Genomic DNA, 23295 nt, shown 5'->3' with positions numbered 1-23295 from the left:
GTTGACATTTTGAACCTAAATCCTAAATCCATTTCACTTACGTACTCCCTCAAAAAATCGTTTTCATCATATCTGATTTCAGGGACTTGTTAGCTGTTCTCATTTTCACTCTCAGAGAATCCGAGTGGACTTTAATTTCTGATTTCAGAAATTCTCAGTTTGTTGTCAATGGATCTGTTCCGGTTCTCAGATATTTGCTAACTTTTCAAAGATTCGAAAAGCTCTCGGTTTGCTATCATTGCTTCTAATAACTGCTTGAATAACACGTCTGTTCTTATTGTGCATCTTTCTTGGTGAGCTGGTGTATTCCGATTGCTTTTGATCGTCCCTGTCTTTGTCTCCCAGTCGTCGTTGTTTAGTTCCTTCTTTTTCCATCCCAAGTTCTCCTCTTATCTCACGATGACTTTCATCCATATAATCATCGTCCCCTTTTGTTCCCACTGGATCCTCTGTCTCTCGTTCATCACTCACTCCCCTCTTATCAGTAAGTTCCTGCTCTTTCATATTCATTTTGACTTCCTATCTACAGCGTATCTCAAACGTTTGTGGGTCAGATTGAAACAAGATAGGGAACGAATGATCGGAAATGAGTATTTATTGTGTTATGGACATACGCAGCGAACAATGCATAACAACAACATATCGCATAGCAGTTGTTCAAAGCGACGATAGCCACGCTCAATGTGAGTAATACAGTGGCATATGCAGTTCTGCCACACTCTAGGAAAGATCCTTTTGCTCTCCATAAAAGGACGTGGTTTCAGCACGATGGCGCACCAGCCCACTTTGATGTTAGTGCCAGTGAGCACGTGGACGACACGTATCCACATCGTTGGGTTGGAAAGGATGGTCCTGTCCCATGTCCAGTGCGATTACTGGATCTCGCACCTCTGGACTTTTTCCTCAGGAGCTACGTCAAGACGTTTGTGTATGTAATCCCTGTAGAAACGGATGAAGACCTGCTTGCTAGGGCTCAGGCTGCCTGTCTAATGGTACAGAAGACACCAGGGATCTCTGAGAGAGTGTGGCAGAACTTCATGCACCATTGTCAAGCAAGCATTGAGACTGGCAGTCGTCACACTGAGGAAGTACTAATAGTAATTTTGTTTGTGGTGGTTGCACACGTGCATGGGCAAGATTACGTTCAGGAGCAAATCTATTGTTCTGTCAAATGACTTATAACCACCTGGGGTTGATTTATGACCCCCTGAGGATAATCAGTTCTTCTGAAAATTGTTTAGAGCCGGAGTACTGGGTAAAATAAATTGAAATTACGTAAAAACATGGTAAAATTACAAAATTGGTGGGAAATACATAAAACAGAGGAAAAATACGAAAAAAAATGATTGTTATACAGCTCTTATCTCTGCAATTTTCTCATCTGTATCGTAGACCAAATTATTAGCTTTACCAGACTACAATATACGGACCCACTGAACTGTAGATCGTTCTAGCGATACGATGGATAGAGTGTGAATGGAAATATATCAGTAGCCACTATCTTTCACGTCAATGTGTGATGACGCTGCTCTCGTGGTGAAATCTAGAAACGAATCCATTTATTTACGACATCCCAAGAGCAGTCTACAGTCTGTTCTCGATTGTGATTGGCTGGAAGATCTGTATGTTAAATCATTTCGTAGCAGCGGAAAAATTCGAGGACATTTAGATTTGTAGTCTATAGTTACACAATTAGCTGTCGATTTATATATCACATAAGGCTCTAAACAACTGAACGTTGCTCTCGAGCATGTAGCACTGCCGTCTCTACTGCTAATTTCATACATTATTCTAAATTCATATAGGTTCTTATCGTACCGATATTTAAACCTTGAAGTTTACCACTCGATGGACTCAGTAAGAGACGAAGTTCACGTATATCTTTCAGTAATTATGTGTATCTGTCGTTTGACTTTTTTCGCGTAAGCAACCTGCCGCATTTCCAAGTGACGGAGGACAGATACGTGCACGACAAGCGCCCAACAATTATGAGAAACGAAAGCGGCTAACGGTGCCAGGCAGTGGTGGTTTGTTCACTGTGATTAGTCTCAGCAGTTTTTCGTCCCAGACGCAGAACCCTACCATAATGAGTATGCTTCTCGGTGTAGTAATTTGAAATAATAGTAATTTGGAAATAACGAAGGTTCCAATAGTTACTCTGTTATTTACATTTTTCGAACGTTTACATCAGACGGCAAAATAGGATTAAGGCATAAACCTAGTGTGAAATAAAATAAAAGCCTGATCAGTAATGAAGAGAACATAAGTGTATAAATCCCTACGAATCGGTAGCCAGAATAAAGCCCTCGGGATGACAGAGCAAAATTGCGATACTTCATTAATATAATCAGGAGACAGACATGTGAGCAAAAGTATCTCATGACTGGGGAATATTTTAGTTAAGAGTCAGAGTAAAAGATAGATTCCGGCCAAGTATCTTGACAGGCACATATCTATCAAAACGGTGAACATGGTAAGTGTGAAACATAATTCATTTGGACAAAGGAAGCATCAAGTTACCACTTGAAGTTCAACCAAGGCGCCGTGCAACTGGTGACGACTTGTCAAGACGGCGACAAGGTGAGGGCTCGAGGCCGAGCTCACGATACAGTCCAGCTACTAGACGGAAGTTACGACAGTCACGTAAGGGCGGAACATTCCAACAGCCTACACAGCTAGTGAAGGGAGTTGTGTGCGACCAGACCCGAGTGGATTAAGTCCTTTAATAAGAGTGTAAAAGTACAGCCTTAGCCAGTATCAAATGAGTCTAGGAGAGTAGCAGAGTATGACAGCAAGTGATAAAGACAATCAACGAAGGAGCCAACAGCTTAGACAGCAGCAGCTACAGATGGAATAGCAGTATTTATCCACAAGAAGACAATACTAATCTGGATGACGCAACTACAACTGAAACTGATAGATAATTATCAGACCTATGTGTCTGATATCTGTTTAACTGCATAGTGTTGAAAACAGAGAGAGGCCAAGTGGCCATTGATCCAGTAGACGGCATATCAGATGGCCACGATTGCACTTGTCCCTGCGTTATGCGCCCCAGATAGTGCATCTAATAGAGATTAGAGCAAGAGGCTAGGTGATTCTCGTCTCTCGATAATGGGAAGCTGATTGAAATATAATAGAGTCATAGTAAAAGGCGTTTCGTTAGTAAAAAGTCGGTATCAGATGTAACTCATGTACATCTGAGTAAAGGGATGTGTTGGTCAGACACCTCGCAAATAAGCATGTCTAATGTTACATAAACATATACTGAAAGAGTACATACCATGTAAGTAATTTGTCAAATCACTATCCCTGGCAAAGTTCCTTCTCTGTTCCACAGAACCAACCCTAAGCAGCCAAGGAGGCTTTGCTCCCTCTCGACTCTGTTATCGAGAATATTTAGGGGATAATACAACAAAACAATATCGTCGTAAAGTTCTGTTTGCTCCATATAGGCCACACTAGTTCTACATTGGAAGTTTGGAACTTCACTGGGATGCAACATAAAATTTTTGGTGGAAGCCATGTGGGGTTAAAACGGGCGGAGGAACATAAGAGAAAATCTGTCAGTTGTGTGGGCGAGTAGTACTGCAAGAGCTTGAGCATGAGGTAAAGAGCTTTTGGACTCCCAGTTGTTATATATGTAATAAATACAGACGTGCAGTGAACCACTGTAGAAGAAAAGCTCGGAAAAACTCCGGAGAGGAAGACTGGAAACCAAACAGGTGGTAAGGGCAGCAGACACGCGTCGACGCAGTTAAATGGTACAAGGTTACGGTAAGAGACACTGAAGCAGATAATGATGTAACGAAGACCGATCCCAAAGAATTAGGTAAAGAGTTGAACTTCTTAAAAGGCAGAAAAGTGCGAATATTGAAAGGGGTAACTCATGGCATAGTGAGCACGTTTGGAAGTGCGCTGCTGATGCTAACGATAGCTGGAAATGTGTTAAAACAGCACAAATTCCAGATCTGGAAGAAGAGAACGGGCGTCCCTCATTATGGTTTAATAGAAATCAGTTTTTTCAGAAAACAGAGAGCGGTCACTGACTGTAGGAACAAACGGTCAGAAGTGACTAAATAAGAGGTACTAAAGGAAGTATACATTCTTCAATCTTTAATACAAAATATATGAGGGGTTTGTATTTCAGTAGACTGAATGCAGTTAACAAGAGAGTGAAATAAGTTCTATACATTTAATTACTGAAGCTCTATGTAGGGAAGCAATAGTAAGGATTGTAAGAGAAACGCCAGAACTGGTACAAGAATATAATATTTGTATCGCGTAGGACAGAGACGCTTTGCAAAGAAGGCGTCTTAACGTAGAAGAAAAACATGAATTAGAAAAATTGGGCTGTGAAAACCGCGATGTAGCCCATTTAAAGTTTGACAGATTGTCATTTACGGAAACCGTTAAGCCCTGATTTCTGATAATGCCAGAACATAAAGGAAAAGTTGTAAATGTCAGACCCTATAGAATCTCGTAGATGCAGAAGAAGATATTGCTGGAACATACAGAACAAATGCTGGGCAATGATATAATAGTATAGAGTCAAAGTCCGTGAAATGTATCAGTGTTATTATTCCCTAAAATGGCAGATCTCAGTGGGCAAATGAAATATAGATTGGTAACAGACTACGGCAAAGTAGAAGAGATTTCAGATTCAGAAGCGTTTCTAGTATCAAACATAGTAGAAATACTGGACCTGATTGGAAAAGCCAAGTTTTTTTCGATGCTGGACGTAACGAGCAGGTATCACCAGATATTGCCGGACGTCCAGGACAGGAAAAAGCAACTTTTACAGCCAAGTACCAGTGCCATGAATATAAGTGCCTTCTGTAAAATTAAGGCCACATTGCATAAGTTACTAAAGCAAACAAAAAACATGATTGGGAAAGGCAGCAGCAGACTACGTGCGAAGAATTAAAGGAAAAATGAGTAAATCCTCCCTATTACAGTTCCGTGATTCTGAGAAACTTTCATCATTAATACAGTAGAAAGTGGTGAATCGACTGAGGCAGTTTTATCTCAAGGTAAGTTTGGTAGTGACATACTAACAGCGTATGCTTCAAGATCACTAAATAAAGTAGAGAAGAACTACTCAGAAACCGAGCTTTAGTGTTTGACATTAGTTTGAGGAACGAAGCAATGTAGGCCATATGTGTATGGCAGGATATTCATGATTATAACAGGCCGTAAGTTATTAACGTAGATATTCAGTCTAAAATATCCCTCAAAATAAAATGGAGATTGAAACTGGAAAAATATTCATAGGACATCGTCTATAAACCAGGACAATCAAACACTAATGCAGCTGCACTAAGTAGACTGTGGCAGCAAATGTAGAGGCTACCAAAACGAAGACAGGTGCGCAAAGAAGAATACTGATTGAACATGAAGTACTGGGCGAAGACGCGTTAGAAGTAAACGACAAATAGAAAACCGAAATTACGGAAGAAATACACCACAGTCCATTGGCTGGTGACAAAGGAGTACATAGTACGCTGGATTGATTAAAGAAACATTTGGAAAGGAATGAAAAGGGATGCGATAATTGCCAACGGAATAAATTTACGCAGAGTAAGACAAAGATGCCATTTGTTATTACAAAACTGAAAGAAACAGCTTTTGAAAATGTAATACTGATATAGTAGGTTCACAATAAATAACATAAAAAGAAAATACAGACATCTTGGCATTTCAGGATGGGTTAAGCAAATTTGTAGCAGCCCTTCTACTGGAACATCAAGACATTGGCATCTTAGTGGAAACGTTTATAGAAGAAATTTGACAAAGGTATGATGTTCCATCAATGGTGGAAACAGATCAAGGCTATAATTTTTTTTAGCAAAGTATTTAAGAGAGTATGAAAATTATTAAGGATAAAGAAGATACAGGTAACAGCTTTCTATCCCCAGACAAACAGAGCATTCGAAAGAACTCGTCGGCCCTTAGTGAAGTATTTGAGATTTTCCAGAAATGAAGATCTTAGCAACTGGGATTTATGTATTATCTACGTACGTTTATTTTCTGTAACAGACTATGTAGCAATGCGGGATGTATGACTTCCGAGTTGAAGTGCAGGAGAATGACAAACCTATTAGGAGGAGTATTACAGAGGTAGACAGCTACAATTAAATACAATTATTATGATTATGTATGTTAATTTAAAACTAGGACGCAGAAAACACACCGAGTGGCTGGGTAAAAAGAGGTCTGCAAAGCCCCTTAAGACAAGACAAAGCACTATAGAATATTTCAATTGGTGATCGATTAGCGCTGCATGTTGAGTTAGTAAGGCAAGAATGATCAAAGAAACTTTGAATATCAATTCAGAACGCAGTATGAAGCTGTAAGAGTAGCATTGCATAATGTGATAGCAAGGAAAAATAATAGGCAAGAGTTGAAGCTACATGCCAACAGATTTTAACAATACTATTCTCAGAGTAAAGAAGAAAGGGTTTACGTATACTACTTGGAAATTTCTAACAAACTGTAATGATCTGGCTTTTTCTAGACCAGTAGGCATCAGGATTCGCGAGGAAGGCCAGATTCAGACAAGGACATACAGTGAAACAGTGACACCATTGAAAGATTGATACGGGCTTATATCCAGAGCTATGTAAAGCATAATGGCATCTCAGAGCAGTCCAGTGGGTGTTTAAACAAAGCCAGTTGCAGAATGCACTGACGCCTTGCAGAATGCAGTGCCGCACTCAGATGTCCCTGTGTCCATTGTCCTTGGTCATGGCCTGCAGCTTCCACAGTGCTGAGCGGATCGCCAATTGGTGAAGAACAACCGTGGCCCATCCAGGCCCTCCAGAGTTTCACCGGCTGTGCACACCCACGGGTACTCGTAGTCTCCATGTCATGTGCCTGAGTACGATAGCCGACGCTATATATTTTACGACAAAGTGAAATGCTCCAGTCACCCACCAGGGAGCGATCACGACGTTGACCGATGACTATGTCACAGGGGCTAGCTTCCCTAGCCAGAATGTAGACGGTCTGCAGTCCATTGGCCGTAGTCCCTTAGAGGGTGGAAGCTGGCTTCACACCAGCCCACTCTGACGTTTTCCAAGTCCTGCAGCAGCCACACCACATGTATGGCGTGCCTCGTGCCGGAACTTGACTAGTTAATCAGTGGGCAGGCAGCCAATAGATTTTCATCACTAAGGTTTAGTCGTGGTATCTCTGACACTCAAAAGCTCGTCATTCTCTCCAGTCCAATACACAGATAAAAATGCCAGCACTACTGAATGCCTTAACCCTCTAAGCTCGGTGATTATTTATACCCCTATTGCTGCACTTCTAACGTAGTCGCACTGATGGACGGGGGTCTGGCGTTGTGGGCGGGGAGGGAGGAGGGAGGGGGGGGGGTTGAGTGGGTTTACTTCATATTACTCGTACTTTCAGCTTTTCCTAGCTCGCTGCACTCCATGCATGGGTTCTTAGTCCCAGCAAAATTTGCAACATGTGAGTTTCTCGGCAGCCATCAAGTGCTTGGAGTTACAAAATCTTCCTTCTCTCTTAGACACACTGCGTTAACAGCTGTTCTATGCGTATTGGCCATGACTAGTGTCGTAAAACCCGTCCACTCAGAGTGTTTTGTTGTTATGTCAAAAGTACTGCCCAGTAGCTTACTTCATCAGCACATCGCCAAACTGGCCTCAATTGCCTGGGCACAGCTAGAATAAAACTTTAAGAGTTGCCAGTCCGCACGCCGATTTTTCCCTGGACGCAAAACGTCTCTTCTCTTTCGGAAGAATCGTCCCAAATCTCTCAAGACTAGTTTTCCATTAAAATTAGTCTTGAAAAAACTTTGTACCGCGCTGGTGGTAACACTCAGGTATAACGAAGACCTGTCCCATAAGGATTTTCCCTTATGCAGTACTAACATGAGCTTGCTCTTAAAGTGCAGCCTCCAGAATCTTATTGCAATACAGTCAGTAATCTAATGCTTGAACTACTCAAATGCAGTGGTTTTATTTCCATCAACTATTCCCTCACCCTGTGTTGGTTAACCGCTCAACTGGCAACTGATGCGTCGGTGGACTTTTGTGTCTGCGTTCATTACAGAAATAAAATATGCAAATATCTAATAGAAATATGCCGTAACTGGTGCACGAAAGGCTTGTCTTGACGATTTTCTTGAAAATTTTGAACATATTGTAACATGTACCCCATTCAAATTTTCCCCTGTTGCGACTCGACAAATTTGTCTAGTGTATACATAAGTTCAGGACTCAAGCATTAATGCAAGTTAAATGTTGGGAGAGTAGTACCCTCATTGATACTTCACATCAATACAACATATTCCATATCAATGTCACGGCAGTCGTACCAGAGAGTGTAGCTGGAAGGCGGAAATACTTCGCGACTACCTCATATGCCGCACTGTTAATGGTAACACGGCTAGCACCTGCAACTCTAAATTCTTAGTTCCTCAGCTTTCCCACTTTCATAACAATTTGTCAACACAGCTAGAACATCGAGTACAGCCAATGTATCCCTACCTTTTGTGAGACCGCATGGGCAAGATTTCCTTTTCGCAATTTGTAATATTCGTTTTTCCCAAAAGCATTTTCGCCTCACATCTCCAGTTATCAGTGGGCACTGGTCTGTCTTGAGCGCACTCGTCCAAATCCGCTAATGGTATGACTGGAAGAGCTTCTTTGTTATCTGAAATCAATAGCATTCGTGTATCCTTGTATGTATCCATTTCTCTATGACTCAGAGTGTCCCCACGAACTCACCCCCTCGGGAAAGGAACCGTCCAACTCTCCTCTCCTTTTTCCGAATTCAACGACAAATAGAAAACAACAAACAATACCAGAAAACTGTCAATAACCCTAGAATAACAAAAGAAAAATACACCTAGTAATGATATAACAAAAATCACTAGCACAGAGTAAAACAATCCATAAACACAAATATCAAGAATAAATCAAACAGCACCAAAACATTATAAGGAATGCAACAACAAAGTAATTACGTGACATTAAAGCATTATGAATGTCATATGCCTTCTGCTACCTAACTGCTAGAGGTTCGTTCTTTTTGGATACTTGCAGATAACTATGGTACCCCATCCATTATACCTCTAAATGGTTTTATCCAATTGACGTGAACGATAGACTTTTGAAGAAAATTGTACCTTTAAATTAACTGGTGAGGTCATCTCCATGGCCTGATACGGTCCATGATATTTGGTCAAGAACTTCTTCATCTTTCCCTTCGGTGTATAGGGTTTAGTGACCAATACCCATTGAGATACATCATGCCGTGGTAGCTTGCCCCTGCGCCTATTTTGCTGTTCCTGGAGCTCTAGAGCCTTCAGGTTTGTTTCTTCCACCCTTTTTCATATTTCCTATATTCTTTTCGTTAATTTCTTTACGGATTCTCAATCCGTTCCTAACTTAGGAATTAAAATACCAAACTGGGACGGCACCTGCCTCCCGTACAACACCTCAAATGGTGACATGTCCGGTCCCATACAAGCCTTTGAGCTGCATGCGCAAAGCACATGTGGAAGATAGGTATCCCAGTCACCGTGTCTAGCAATCACCTAGAACCTTAGGATTTTCGAAATGATGTTATGGAAGGAACTTCTACGTAACTTCTAAATGCGTGACACATGGCATAGCTGTTTCATAAGTTTTGAAACGAAATTCACACTGTGGTTCGTGACTGAGTTATAAGGCACTCCAAACTTCAATAACTGACTGTTAACTAATGCCTGTGCCAAATTGTTAATCTGCTGGTCTAGAATTGCTATCATTACTAGAAACCGCAAAAAATGGTCTGTGATGGTAAGCACATGCCTATTCCCTGCAGGCATTTGCTGAATGGCTCGCAAATGTAGAGCCCAAGCAACTGATGTGGCTTTGACGTCTATGGTAATTTCTACAACGGGATTTTTTGATGCGTAATATCCGCTCTCTGTGTGTGTGTGTGTGTGTGTGTGTGTGTGTGTGTGTGTGTGTGTGTGTGCGCGTGTGTGTGTGTGTGGTACACTGTCTGACATGTCACACTCCCTATTTCTCAGCAAGACCATTCTGCAATACATCTTTCTGTTGTTCGTCGACCACCATGGCCTGACAACATGTGATCATGAACCTGTAGTAACACTTCCGTTTGAAAAGCTGCTGAGAGCACGATGCGCTATCCGCATTTCCTGACTCTCCACAACAAATCATTAAGTACAGTGCAGCCGTGAATTAAAAGCCTGACAATCTTCATCCTCTGCATGTGCTTGTTGCCATTCTAACACATTGTTGCCCAATATACTCGACATTATTACTTTGTGACTCAGTGCGTCGATTTTCACATGTTTTCTACAGGTATTATGGACGACCTCGTAATAAAAACTCATTAAGCTTTAGAGAGCAACGTATTACATGACTAGATGGGTCTTTCAGATCAAGCAACTGTTTCAGTGATGTATATCAGTCACAACTTTAAATTTTCTACCATATAAGTAACCCCAGAAATAAGTAATACCATATGTGACTGCCCATGTTTCCTATTCAGTTTCCGACTTTATTTAATTGGCTCGAAACATAATTTACTGGATGCCCCTGTCCTTTAACCATCGGACCCAAAATACAGCTGACCACTTTGTTAGAAGCGTTGCATTGGGGGACCTTTCTCAAAATCGGGAGAAACCAGTACCGGATCCGAAATCAGTGCCTCCTTCAATTTCTCGAATCTGTCCGACACTCCTGTGTTCACTGAAACATTACATCCTTTTCGACTAACCAGTTCAAAAGTTTGACTGTTTTTGCGAAATCCTTTACGAATTTACGATAGCTGTTATACAAACAAACGAATTACAGTATCTGGTTGGCTGTTTGTAGTGTTGGAAAATTTGGAATTGTTTCCGTAAGAGGACGTTCACTAACTACTTGTCCCAGACGGTTAACTTCAATTTTAGCAAAACGGCACCTATCCAAGCTCAGCATCAAACTGACCGTAACTTATTAAGAACATCCTCCAATCGCCCTATATTATGGATTCGATGAGCGTCTCCAACACTCTGCATTCAGGAAAATATAATCACAGCGAAACCTTTATTTTTTCTTTCACTCTAATGTTTTCTTTAGCAAGATAACTAAACGATACAATATTCGCAATCCAGGGGCCGTTTCTCCGTTCTGCGATCCCTTCTCGTAGTTGCTGTTCAATAAACTCCTCTATTCGCGGCTGCAAATTCTCGCTCCCATAAATCGGTGTAGTATCCACTTTAGGTATATGGTGCTGAGTTACCGGATGTTCTGGTAACATCCCGTCTGCACAAAACAAGTTGCTAAACTTCAAGAATACTTCTTCCACAGCTGTGAGATGACTGCCCATCAAGTGACCCATCTTCTCGCCTAACGTTGTTGCGTCGACAGTCCAGACTCCACTTACCGAAGTCTTTTTCCTGTAATACTTCCAGAGCGTCTGTTCCTTTTAATAGACTAACTTCACCTCTGCCAAAGTTATCTATGCTAACTGGAACCACATATTCTCCATTAGCATTACTTGTGCACACTATTCTCCTGCGCACAAAACAGTGTGAACAATCCTACTCTTCTTGCCTGAGAGTGCCTCACCCAAGTACGAAGTCCCACAAGGCGAACCGGTATGCAGTGAAACCCACGCTACTTTTCCTGTACGTACGCGTATTTTCTACTGTTCATTTATCTTTAATCAACTCGGCTCTAGTTTAGCTGGTCTCACCTTCGTGACAGATGATCCTTGCGACATTGTCTCGTTTGCAACTCTTATCACACAACTGACACACAGTCTCACTGAGCTAAACCATGCATTGCTAAAGATCAGTCCTAACACGATGTTTGTCTAGATAATGTAGCCTGAGAATCACTGAATATCCTTCACCCACGCATGGCAAGACTTCCGTACACTGCTAGCCTTAGTTTTCCTAGTAGTAAGATCAAATACCGTAGTGCCCAATGAATCCACACTGTTGTCGACAACTCCACGTAACTTATATAATTGCTTGGATAGCACAAGTCTCCTCCTGATCACCAGGTCCAGACTGGTAACGGAAATGTGCCTTCCTGTGTCCACAAGAAACCTATATTCCACACCACTATCTAAGCCCACTTAGCAGCATTCCGCCTGTGCACTACCTAGTTCCTCCCTTTCCTGCAACTGATTGGCTGTATCTCAGTTTATCCATGAGAAGATTAATTCTGCATTTGGTACATCCAGCCTTGCTCAGCGCTTAAGTAAGTTGTAAGTACCTTATCAGCGATCCGAGATACATTAATTTTTGACGTGTGGGTTTTAGTTTTCGAGGAATTGATGCAAAACAAAGAAACTTACGCATTATAAAATTCTAAATCACCAGATTTGTAGCCTTCACTTAAACTAGCTTGGAGACTAGAAAGTTTTTCGTCTGCAGAGATCCTGTTGCTTACAAGACATTAGTTACCCAAAAAATTCTAAATAGGGTATGCCAGAATGGTGTGTTTGGACGTAATTTCACACACGACTACAAATAATCTCGAGTTTCTGTATGGAACTGAGGGTCTCTGCATTTGTAAATTTGTTTATAGTCTTCACATTCTCCACAAAGCTGTCTGACAAAGTTATAGGTCTGTTCCTACTATTACCTGTTGCCACTTCCCACCTGTCTTTACCCTTCTCCTTCCTCAACCTGTTCAGATCTTCCCTAGCCTTCTCTAACTGTGCCTGAAGGGCAGCAATTTTCCACTCGTGTTCCACTATTTTCCTACCTCTACTACATATCCTACAAAACCACTGATGAGTCATATTCACTTGCCCATTTCTCACGCCGCTACAGTCACCCCAATGGAAAAAAAACTACTGCAGACATCGTACCAAACACAGGAGATAACTATTCTACGGCACGTCACGCACTTTTCACTCATGGTAAAAGTCTTACTGTAGAGGGAATGAGTCTCTGCCCTCAGTCAAAATTCTCGTTTACGCCTCAGTAGCCGGCCGCGGTGGCCGAGCGGTTCTACACGCTTCAGTCCGGAACTGGACTGCTGCTACGGTCGTAGGTTAGAATCCTGCCTCTGGCATGGATGTGAGCGGTGTCTTTATGTTAGTTAGTGTTCTGTCCGATGCTTACCAACAGGCGAAGCATTCCTGTCTGATTTAAGCGGCTGCATCTGCCAACGGTGTTTCCTATTTTTCCTCTTCCAACAATTCACCGCTCGGTGGCTCACTTTCCTGCACGAATAGGTCTGGTTGCCTCCACTATTTACGCGTAGGACCATTGCGCCCATTTCTCTAACATTTCATCTCCGAAGGGAATACGCTGTGATCTGTCCATTACTTCATGGTAGAATATATCTCCACCAGTTACGCTGCAATTCTAAGAGCTGCTGTCAAATCACTCGGATTCTCAACGTGCAGAGGTATGCGCCTACCCAAAAAGCCGAAGCCGATAAGGTGTTACTCCAGGAAGCAGAAAACAGAGCAAACGTTTGCTCGTATGGAATACCCGCGTAAATGTCACATTGATATGTCATGACTGGAGAATATATCAGCTAAATGTCAGTGCGAAAAAGAGTCCGACCAAACTTCTTGCCAGGCACGCCTGTGTCACAACATCGAACAGCATATTTGTAAAAGATAACGTGTTTGAAAACAGCTAACACCATGTTATCACTTGAGCGTCCGCCGAGGTGTCGTGCAGGTTCTTATGAGCTGCCAAAACGCCAAGCATGCAAGCATCGAAGTGAAGCTCATGACAGGAGGAATGCGGTTACGAATCTTGACTGGTAGAAAGCTGTTAAGACAGTCACATGAGGACGGAATATTCCATTAGCCCACAAAACTAATGAACAGTGTTTGTGCATCCAAATGCCAGTAGAAAAAGCCCCTTAGTCTATATAAATAAAGATCAGCTGCTGCACCTATGAAAGACAATCACCTGAGATCGGATTGACTGATTTGATTGATATTTTCTTGTTGTTGTGTTTGTTATTGTCACAAGGTTTGTGCGAAAGAAAATTTTTCGGAAATTCAACTGAAAAGTCCGAAATTAACATCAACTGCCCGCTTGTGAAATATCATCAATTAAGAACGGCTCCAGAGATTTGGTTGATTTTCATCTTTATTGTGCTCGTCATTATAGAGACAATTTTCTATGAACGAAAAGTTCTGGAAAATCCACCGCAAAAGTCAGAAATTTGAATGAGTCGTGAAAGATCGTCACTTGACAGCGGCTCGACCGGCTTGGCTGATTTTTTTGTTTGTATTCGTGATTGTGGATGGTAATGGTGTTTTTGGTGTTAAAAAGAATATAAAAATTGTGTTTAGTTTGACAGTTCTGCTGTCGTGTGTTTTCATAACAAAAAAATACTATGTTATATGCTTGAAGTACGGCATAAATACATATGTAACATGTAGAGGGGAAACGTTGCTGCCGCAAATCTCGTAACCTTCTTGACTGATGTACTGCAAATTTTTACTCGGAACTCCATGAACGTTCGGACAGACAAAGGCTAAGTATTTTTGTTCAACATATGCACATATATGTAATATATAGAGGGGAAGCGTAGGCATATTTTTACGCGATACTCTTAACTAATATTTGGAAGGACGTAGGCAGATAGGCTATGTATTTTTGTAATATATACATGTACATGTAATATATAAAGGGGGAAGCGTTATTCCCCCAAACCTCAAAATGTTCTTGAACGATTTACTTCCAGTCGATACTTTAATGAAACATTTGGATAGACGTAGGCTACATATGTTAGTGATAGACTACATATATAAATATATATGTGTAATGTATAAAGGGAAAACGTTGTTACCAAAAAGCTCGCAAAGATATTAACGGATTTACTTCAGATTTTTACACGGTAATATACTGAACATTCACGTCAAACGAAAATGGGCATAGGGATGGGGAAGGAGAAGATTGAGAGAGGTGGGAGGAGGTTGTGCAGAGAGAGGTGGGGGAAGGAGGACATGTACAGAGAGAGGGGGGGATGAGAAGGTGGGCAGAGAGAGAGAAATTGGGGGGGGGGGTGAGAAATGTATGATGCTTGGGCATTTCCAATACATATTTAGCAATTGCGAAGCATTGTCGGATTCGCTAGTAAGCGCATAAAAGTGCAGCCTCAGCCAGTATCATATCAGTATACGAGAGTAGCAGAGCATCACAGTGACAGAGTGAGAGACTGTCAATAAAGAGCCAAAAATTCTGATGCCAGCAGCTACTGATGAAACAGCAGTATTTCATACACGAAAAGGCGGTACTAATTCAGGTGGCACAACTGCAACTAGTAGATAAGTAGCAAACGGATAAGGTTCTTATATATTTTTAATGGAATTGTGCTGAACAGTGACAGTCTGTCTCAAATAGCAGTACAGCGGATTCCATTTGCTACTAGGAATAAGTAGCTGAACAGTACCTGACTCCTATGAATTAGTCCGAGAGGCTAGTGATATAATTAAGCCATGTGGCCACTGATTTAGATGTGAGGCCAAGTGGCCATTGATTCAGTAGGCGGCAGAATTGATGGCAGCAATTGCACATGTCTCAGAATTAGGCACGGTTGGTCCAACACGTCGCATATAAACATGTCTACCGTTGAATAATGTTATTGAATGGCTTCATATCATCTTGCTTCTTTGGCAGGTTACCATCCCAGTCAAGATACCTTGCCTGTTCCCTAACAGCAAGTCTAAAAAGCTAAGGAGCTTCTGCTCCTTCTCGACTCCGTTATAAAGGTTAATTATGGGACAAAAAAAAATTGATGTCAACGACCTGTTTGCACTACTGAGTCCGCACCAACCTTGTAGTTAGGACATGCGCGGGGATGCGACAAGTGAGATACAAGCGACGCACTGAATCCCAGTTACAAAGATGAAACAAAACACCAAAGAAGCTAGTAACTCTAAGGTCACTGCACAATCTATACTGTTTGGATGTGATGTAGACATAGAGCCCACCCCCCACCCATCTAGTACAGAACATCGGTGTGGAGGCCTGAAAGGGCCGTGGCTCTCCCCGACCTGCTGCTGCGTCAGCAACAACCGTGCTGATGTAGGCCCAAGCGAAGCATGTGTGGTCCGTTTGTGCGTGGTCGTCTCTGTGGCGGGAGTGGCGGCTGCTGCTGCCTGACAGGACTTCGTGGCTCCCGGGACCTGAGGAGCGGTGGAGCTGCACCGGGTTGCGTCGGTGTTGTGCTTGACGTGCCTGACACCTCTCTTTGCGGGAGGGGCAGTGAAGAACAGAGAACAGAACAGGCAACCCTGGGGCATGCGAGTTTCGCACTAGCATCAGTGTCACGGACCTGCACTGACTTGGAAGATTTCTCTCGAATTCCTTGAGTAGAATGGCCTGAGAAACCGCAAGACTTCTCCGCTCCCATGGCGGCCACTGAAGGCTCTAGCTGATTGATACATTGCTGACCGCGACGAGTAGCATCCTTGCGTGCTTGTTTCACATTCTCTTTGTCCTCCGTGTCGAGTGCACATAACCTCAATAAATGTCTAGTCAACATATCATTCATGTAAATATACTGCCCTCCCTGGAGGGGCCAATAAAGTTGTTCGGCAAATACTAGAAATTTTCCACATCCTGCAAAATTGCTTAGATGTGGTGAACTTCTTAGAGTTCCATGGACTGCAAAGAGAACCAGCAGATCAATATTGGAGAAAATAAAACCAGATTTCTCCCTGGAAGGTCTAATGTTAAAACAAAAGCTCACCTACTTTGGACACACAATGCGAAGGCATGACTCGCTGAAAAAAACATTAATGCTGGGGAATATTGAAGAAACTAGAGAGAGAGAGAGAGAGAGAGAGAGAGAGAGAGAGGGAGGTGAATCGGTGTCAGTCACTTCTGAGTATCCTCCAACTGTTTTTTCTTGTTGGTAAATGTTACTTGTAAACCTTGATTTTCTTCTTATTAAGTTACGCTTTCCGCCTTCACTTCTTCACTTTTTGTTCATAGGTTCCAGGTTTGAATTCAAGGAACGATAAGCATTCATTACCCAGTTATCTTTGCAGTGCTGGAAACACTCACGTTCGGATGTAAATGCATGGGTGGTTTGCCTGTAATGCATGGCACTCCACCTCCGTTCACCAATTCAGGAGAAAGTGAAAACGTCGCAAAAAGTCTTCCCCCAGCAGTAGCTCATTGTCATCGGCAATGTCGGCTTCCCACGAGAAAGGTGTATGTAGACCCAGATCTGCTGTGCTAACGGTTGTGCCGTAAAGTTTGACAGTTGTGTCGTTTGCAGCTTGGAGCTGTTGGGAGAGACTCCAAAACTTCTAAATGAGTTGTTATTGTTGGGATGGTGCTCACCTTGCAGCCTGTGTCGGTGGGCAAATAGTAAATCAAATTTTTGTCAAGGACATATAATCTGCAGAAGGCATAATTAAACCAGATTGGCTCAATCGCTTAGAATGTGGTTGGGAGTTTTGGTGATAGCAAGGTGCAAGTGTAACTTCCGAAAAGTGAGTTAAATGAATACGAGTGTGACCGTTGTGAGTCGTAGCTTTGATCTGTCCTACTGGGAACAGCTGTCGGCTGGCTTTTCGTGAGCAGCCTGTTGCTTAAGCGCGGCATCTTTGCCGTGTCCGTCCGTCCATACATACTAGGCTTTCTTCAACAACTCGTTGCCGTGTCGTATAGGTCAAGGGCCGTAGCCATTGTAAGCTGTTGCCACGTCTATCGTAGTAACGACGCTGTTGCAGGAGTACCAAAATTCTATCAGCAATATGATACCTGGCTTCTCACGTATCGCCTTCACGAGAAATCGTGTTAGTCTGAATTTGTGGAGGCAGTTTGTGCAAGCATCTAGTCCAAAGTCTGCCGTCCAGCACAAGTGCTGCATATATTCACTCGCGTAAACGACTCCAGGGTTGGGAAGGTGTTCTTCCATTCAGAGACTATGAGTAAACAACCATCTTTATATGCTCTTCAGGCGTTTTGGATATTCTTGGAGCAAGGTAGCGTTTGTTTGTCGGTGTCCGGAGGTAACAGAATCGCATCATTAAGGGATGCGTAGTCACCAACACCGCTTAATAAGGCTGAAAACGTCGTTTCTAACATCGTTGCTAGGCAGAATAGTCTCCACAATAGCAAATCGTGTCCATGGATGGCCAATTTGAAATGGAGGCAGTTTAGGTGAAGGACGACATTTTGCAGGAATATCATAGGAATCGCGTCCTTACTGCACTAAGTCATGTAAACCGGCGGGCTTTGGCGCACGGAGCCCCATTCATCGTGCGCTGCACGACAGAGGAACAGGAATTGTTCTCGTGTAACCTAGCCGGCTGGCTCCACGTGGCGGGGGAAACGGATCCAGTTGCACTGTTCCCGGTCCTGTATCACAAAGAAATGGACGTGGGACATTGTCGTGATGCTGTGAAATCGTGCGAAAACAAGAATCAGTAAACGTGAGCACTGTTCTGTACCTGGGGAACGTGATTGGTACAGTTTTTGAAGTAAATGAGAGGAACAGGTTCTGCCACACTATTTCAGTATACTTGCTCCACGTGGTGTCAACGCGTGAAGGAGGTGAAAGATAGTGGTTTTCAGACTTCACTGTATACGTTGTCTGTTCAGTATCGTTCACAACACGCTGAGATCCACTAAGACCACTAAGAATGTCACTATGTTAGCAAAGTGGTCCAAGTAATATCTGTCCATTGAAATGATCCATTGCTCTAGCGGAGCTCTCCCTATCGTGTTCTCGAATGTAGATGAAAACATCAACTTGTTTGTCAGGTATCACCTCTATAGGAAATCCGCGTGAATGGGTATTCAGAATAACACTCACGGCATGTTAGAATCAAATTCTGGGACTTCATAATATAATCAGTGGTTACAAGTGCAGACACTTTGCAGAATTAAGATACAAGCAACAGACTGACTCTGCCACACAGCTAAGTTGAAGCAAAATACCAAAGTACCTAGTAACTCTAATGCCGCTGCACACAATAGTGCACGCAGAATTCCGTGGCCGATAGATGCGCCGGTTGCGGGGCACACGTGAGGAGAGCGGTAGCGGTGGGCGCTGCGTGCAGGTGCTGTAGGGGAAACGCCGAGCGCTGGAGGGGAAGTGCTGTTCTAAACTGAAGCCTACACTCACGTATTTTGTAATTATTAAGCGGAGCTCCTTCACGCCCGCACTAACACGGTGGCCATTCAAAAAGATCTGTCACCTCTGCATTGGTTAGTGTCTAAACAGAATTCCGCCGCAAATGCAGCGATTTGTTTTCGTCTCGCTGGTTAACCATTTGTAACTTTTAGAGAAGTATGACGAGTAACGATTTTTAAGCGAAACTTACTCATTTCTCTTGTTGTCATGGTAAAATTTGCCTCTTTTGCCGAAATTCAGCTAAGTTTAAACAGTCTCGCTTCATTAACGTGTTCTGCAGACGCAAGAGCAAGAGAATTCTGAAACAGTGGTTTGTTAAGTTCAGTACGTGAGGAACTGAGGAAAAGTATGGTCAGAAACTTATGAAAAAGTACATCCTCGGTAAAAATTAAACGTGTAATGACTTAACTTATTCTGTTCCAAAACCTATAACATTTATCGTTTCTCCAGCTATCGATGGCCCTTAAAAATTACACTCTTTCATCGAAAAAGCCTGCAGTTAGTGGAATAACACGGTAATAATGAAGTTTTGCATAATAAAAATACAACATAATATTCTCCTCTTTGTGAGCTTTCATTTTCGAAAGCCTCTTTTCGATGTTTCGAACCGTTTATGAAATATGAGGAATGTTGTGGATGTTTCATTCGGCTGCGTTGCTGGCGCGGTTCGATCGCAAATGAGCGTGCTATGTCAATTCAGTTTTCTCGAGATTGGTGATAGATACAGACCTCCGCCAAACTTTGAAGAAAAATTAAGTATGTTAGCTAAATTTCATTCGCAACAACGTATTTTTCATTGCAAACTTTTTCGAATTTCGCACAGCGTCTTACTTTCACCTAAATATTACACTATGACTATTAAAGAGATGATGAACACATCATAATGAACCTGACATATAAAGCTACAAGTAAAGCAAAAATGAAATATTTTTTACAGATTAGTTACTGGAAAATCGTTTGAGAAAGACTGGAAGGCATGCACTTCGATTCCGTCATCGCCGACTGTGCGAAAGTTGGCAAACGTTCGTCGGCCTCCCGAACGTACGAATGAACTCGCCCAGCATTTTGGACGAAAACTGGTCACTACACATCGGCACCGTATCCTCCTTGGACTCTACCTATGGACGTTGTCTCTCCTATGAATTTTTTGTTTATAATGTTATGCCAAAACTTTGGACAAACGAGTTGGGTTAAATAAAAATAAAACAGCTGTACTTTCTGAAAGTAAGAGGATTTTAAAATAGCCACCAGTTGTTTCTTGTCAAAATAGACTCTTCTCCCGAAGGTAATCGATGACACTTTATCACTCCCCCATCTAAAATGCCTTTCACATTCTCCTGACACACTTTTCATCACATTCATTACTTGTCTTTACTCTCTTCGCATTTTCCAATGACATTTACAGAGCCGTGTATCGTGATGCAGATATTTATCTGCTGGATGATCCCTTGTCTGCTGTTGACACACACGTTGGGAAACATCTGTTTGATGAATGCATCAACTCATACCTGAGTGGCAAGACAAGAATTTTGATCACTCATCAACTCCAGTATCTCCAGGGCGCCGATGATATAGTGATACTGAACAAGGTTTGTTGATCACATCTACAACATGTATAGAAGTTCTATTCCTGAGTTGATAGTCATCGCTAATGAGCATGTTGTTTCAGGGAAAGTTAGAACATAAAGGAACTTTCCACGAGATTCTACAAAGTGGAGTTAGCTTTTCCAAACTGATATCTAGTGAAGAAGAGAATGCAGAGTTGGAGGAATTTGGCATTTCACGAACGAAAAGCAGAAGAAATTCGCTTCAGGTATTTTTAGGCTTCAGTCAAAAAACTGTTGACTTTAGTTGCAGTCCCAGTTACTTTTGCAACAGATTTTTTTTGTAACAGGACGAACAGAACAAGCTAAGACGATCGAAGCGTGTGGGATCACCAAAGAGTAACGTGCACGTCCTCGAGAGGCAAATTTCCCAGTTGGCTGAAGTGGTGAGTATTCGTTTTGTGCACAAGCCATTAAATTCATCCCAACGCTTTTCGTGGGAGTGCGAAATATCTACCTATGTATAACAATGATTAAAACAGAAAACGAGATCGCCAGTATCATATCCCACATATTTTAAAAAGTAAAAAATATGTAAGAGGTTTAAAGTACAAGAGTCTATCCCACAAAGAGATTTTCCATCTACGAACACCGTGAGTGACCCGTTGATTAAAAGCGCAGTAAGACTGTCGTATACGGCTTAGATAAATGTTGCACAATTCGCCAAATCATACGTCTGTCACATATAACAGACAGAAGAAGCTTTCCCAAAGGCCGTCACTTGGTCACAGTGATTTTTCGTGATAGATTATAAAAATGTTTCGTTCCACAGGCTCTTGGTGAGGAAATATTGATATACTGAAAACTCGACATGAAAATCATTTACATAATGAACCATTATCTTGAGAACTGATAATATTACATTCGATGTTCGTTTCAAGTATGGGAAACATTCACACTTGTATACCAAATCAGACAATTTGAATAAGTTTCCTTTAAAATTTAAAAATTTCAGAAACATTATGATGGTTGGTTCTAGGAGGAGGAGGAAATTAGTTTTTAAGATCTCGTCGCAAAGAGGTCAGTAGAGACGGAGTACAAGCTCCAGTTATGGAAGGATTGGGAAAGAAAGTAGCAGTACCATTTCAAAGGAACCATCCCGACTTTTGCCTGAAGCGGTTTGGGGAAAGCATGGTAGGCTCTAAATATCTGATGTTTGATAATCATGTGACATATATTTACTGACTTTCAGGTCTGTAACTGACTAATTAGATACAGGGAATTAGGTGACAATTAACAATTGAACAGACAGCCACAATCGATTTTAAGGCACCTGAAATCGTTTGAAAAAGAAAGGGTAAGCGTCCCTTTGTGGAGTACAGTGTTCTCGGAGTCATTCCAGTGGGCCTCCACTGTATTTAAATCGGTTGTGATGGCCACTACAACACCTAAATGTAAACGTAGGAAAGTGAAACGAAACAATGCCCAAACATTAACAGCCAAGATTAATGAAAAGAAAAGTTTACAAAATCCACTTATGCCTGCTTCAGCATGACGACTCTGCAGATCACAGTTAAGTACCTGGTAGGGGGTTCGTCAAATCACCTTCAAGGTATTTTTCTACCACTCCACTCTCAAACAGCTCTCGGTAAAAACAAACTCATCAGTCTTTCTTTACGAGCTCTGATTTTCTTATTTTATTATGATGATCACTTATCCCTGTCTAGGTTGGCGCCAGCAAAATGTTTTCGTATTCGGATCAGAAAGCAGAGGATTGAAATTTCGGGAAAAGATCCTGCGACAAGGAAAAAAACGTCTTTGTTTTATAGATTGCCACCCCAACTCGTATATCATCTGTCACACTCTTTCCCCTATTTCGAGATACTACAAAACGAACTGCCCTTCGAACTTTTTCGGTGGCCTCTGTCAGTCCTAGATATGTTCCCATCCTGTCGTAGTGGCCCCTTATCAGTTACGGGGCCCGCACAACAGACAACCGAGGTGGGCTGCCGACCTCTCTTCAAGCGCTCAGATCAATACATCGCCAGTGGATGTAAACATGAACAAATCTTCCGCATAAACACGGCACTACTTCGTGAAAAGCCAATTGCAACTACTGTGACTACATGTAGCACTCCGCCGAATCGTTGTTATAAGCATGCCAGCAGAGTGAGACCGGCAGTGTGTACCTACAGGTAGGACCGCTCCAGCCAATAACTGCTCCAGCTCTAGCCTAGTAGACACTCGTCGTAGCCTTCAGTAGAAAGTTTTATCTAGCTGGACGCAACGCCACTTATAATTGTGTAGAGTAGTATTTTGGTTATTCTTTATTTTCATTGCCTTGTACTCTTCACTGAATTTTGTCATCACAAGAATTGTTGTGTTTGTTATTCTTACGTTTGGAAATTAGTAGACGCCAAGAAGGCGTTTCAGTTAAATATAGCGTACTCAGACTTGTTCGTTATTTCCTGCCGGCTGCAGGACACTACACACCCCGCACAGTAGTACTCCAGAAGAGTACGGACAAGTGTAAACTAGGCAGTGTCTCTAGTAGACCTGTTGTGTGTTCTAAGTGTTCCCAATAAATCGCAGTACTGCACTTAGACGAGCAGGCGTAGTTTGTTACGTAAAGGTCATTTTCT

At 42.2% G+C, this 23295-nt stretch overlaps 1 protein-coding gene across 1 annotated transcript in view; it reads left to right on the top strand.

Annotated features, from left to right (window-relative positions):
* LOC126335905 (ATP-binding cassette sub-family C member 4-like) overlaps positions 1–23295 on the top strand; it is a 221127-nt gene that overhangs the window by 105043 nt on the left and 92789 nt on the right. Inside the window, exons 11-13 of the mRNA XM_049999378.1 lie at positions 20515–20698; positions 20779–20922; positions 21004–21099. Of these exons, the coding sequence (XP_049855335.1) occupies positions 20515–20698; positions 20779–20922; positions 21004–21099 (424 nt within the window). The remainder of the gene's footprint in view (positions 1–20514; positions 20699–20778; positions 20923–21003; positions 21100–23295) is intronic.

The sequence above is a fragment of the Schistocerca gregaria genome, chromosome 2 (assembly GCF_023897955.1).
Source record: "Schistocerca gregaria isolate iqSchGreg1 chromosome 2, iqSchGreg1.2, whole genome shotgun sequence".
Lineage (NCBI taxonomy): Eukaryota > Metazoa > Arthropoda > Insecta > Orthoptera > Acrididae > Schistocerca > Schistocerca gregaria.
This window is presented reverse-complemented; position numbering and strand designations above follow the sequence as displayed.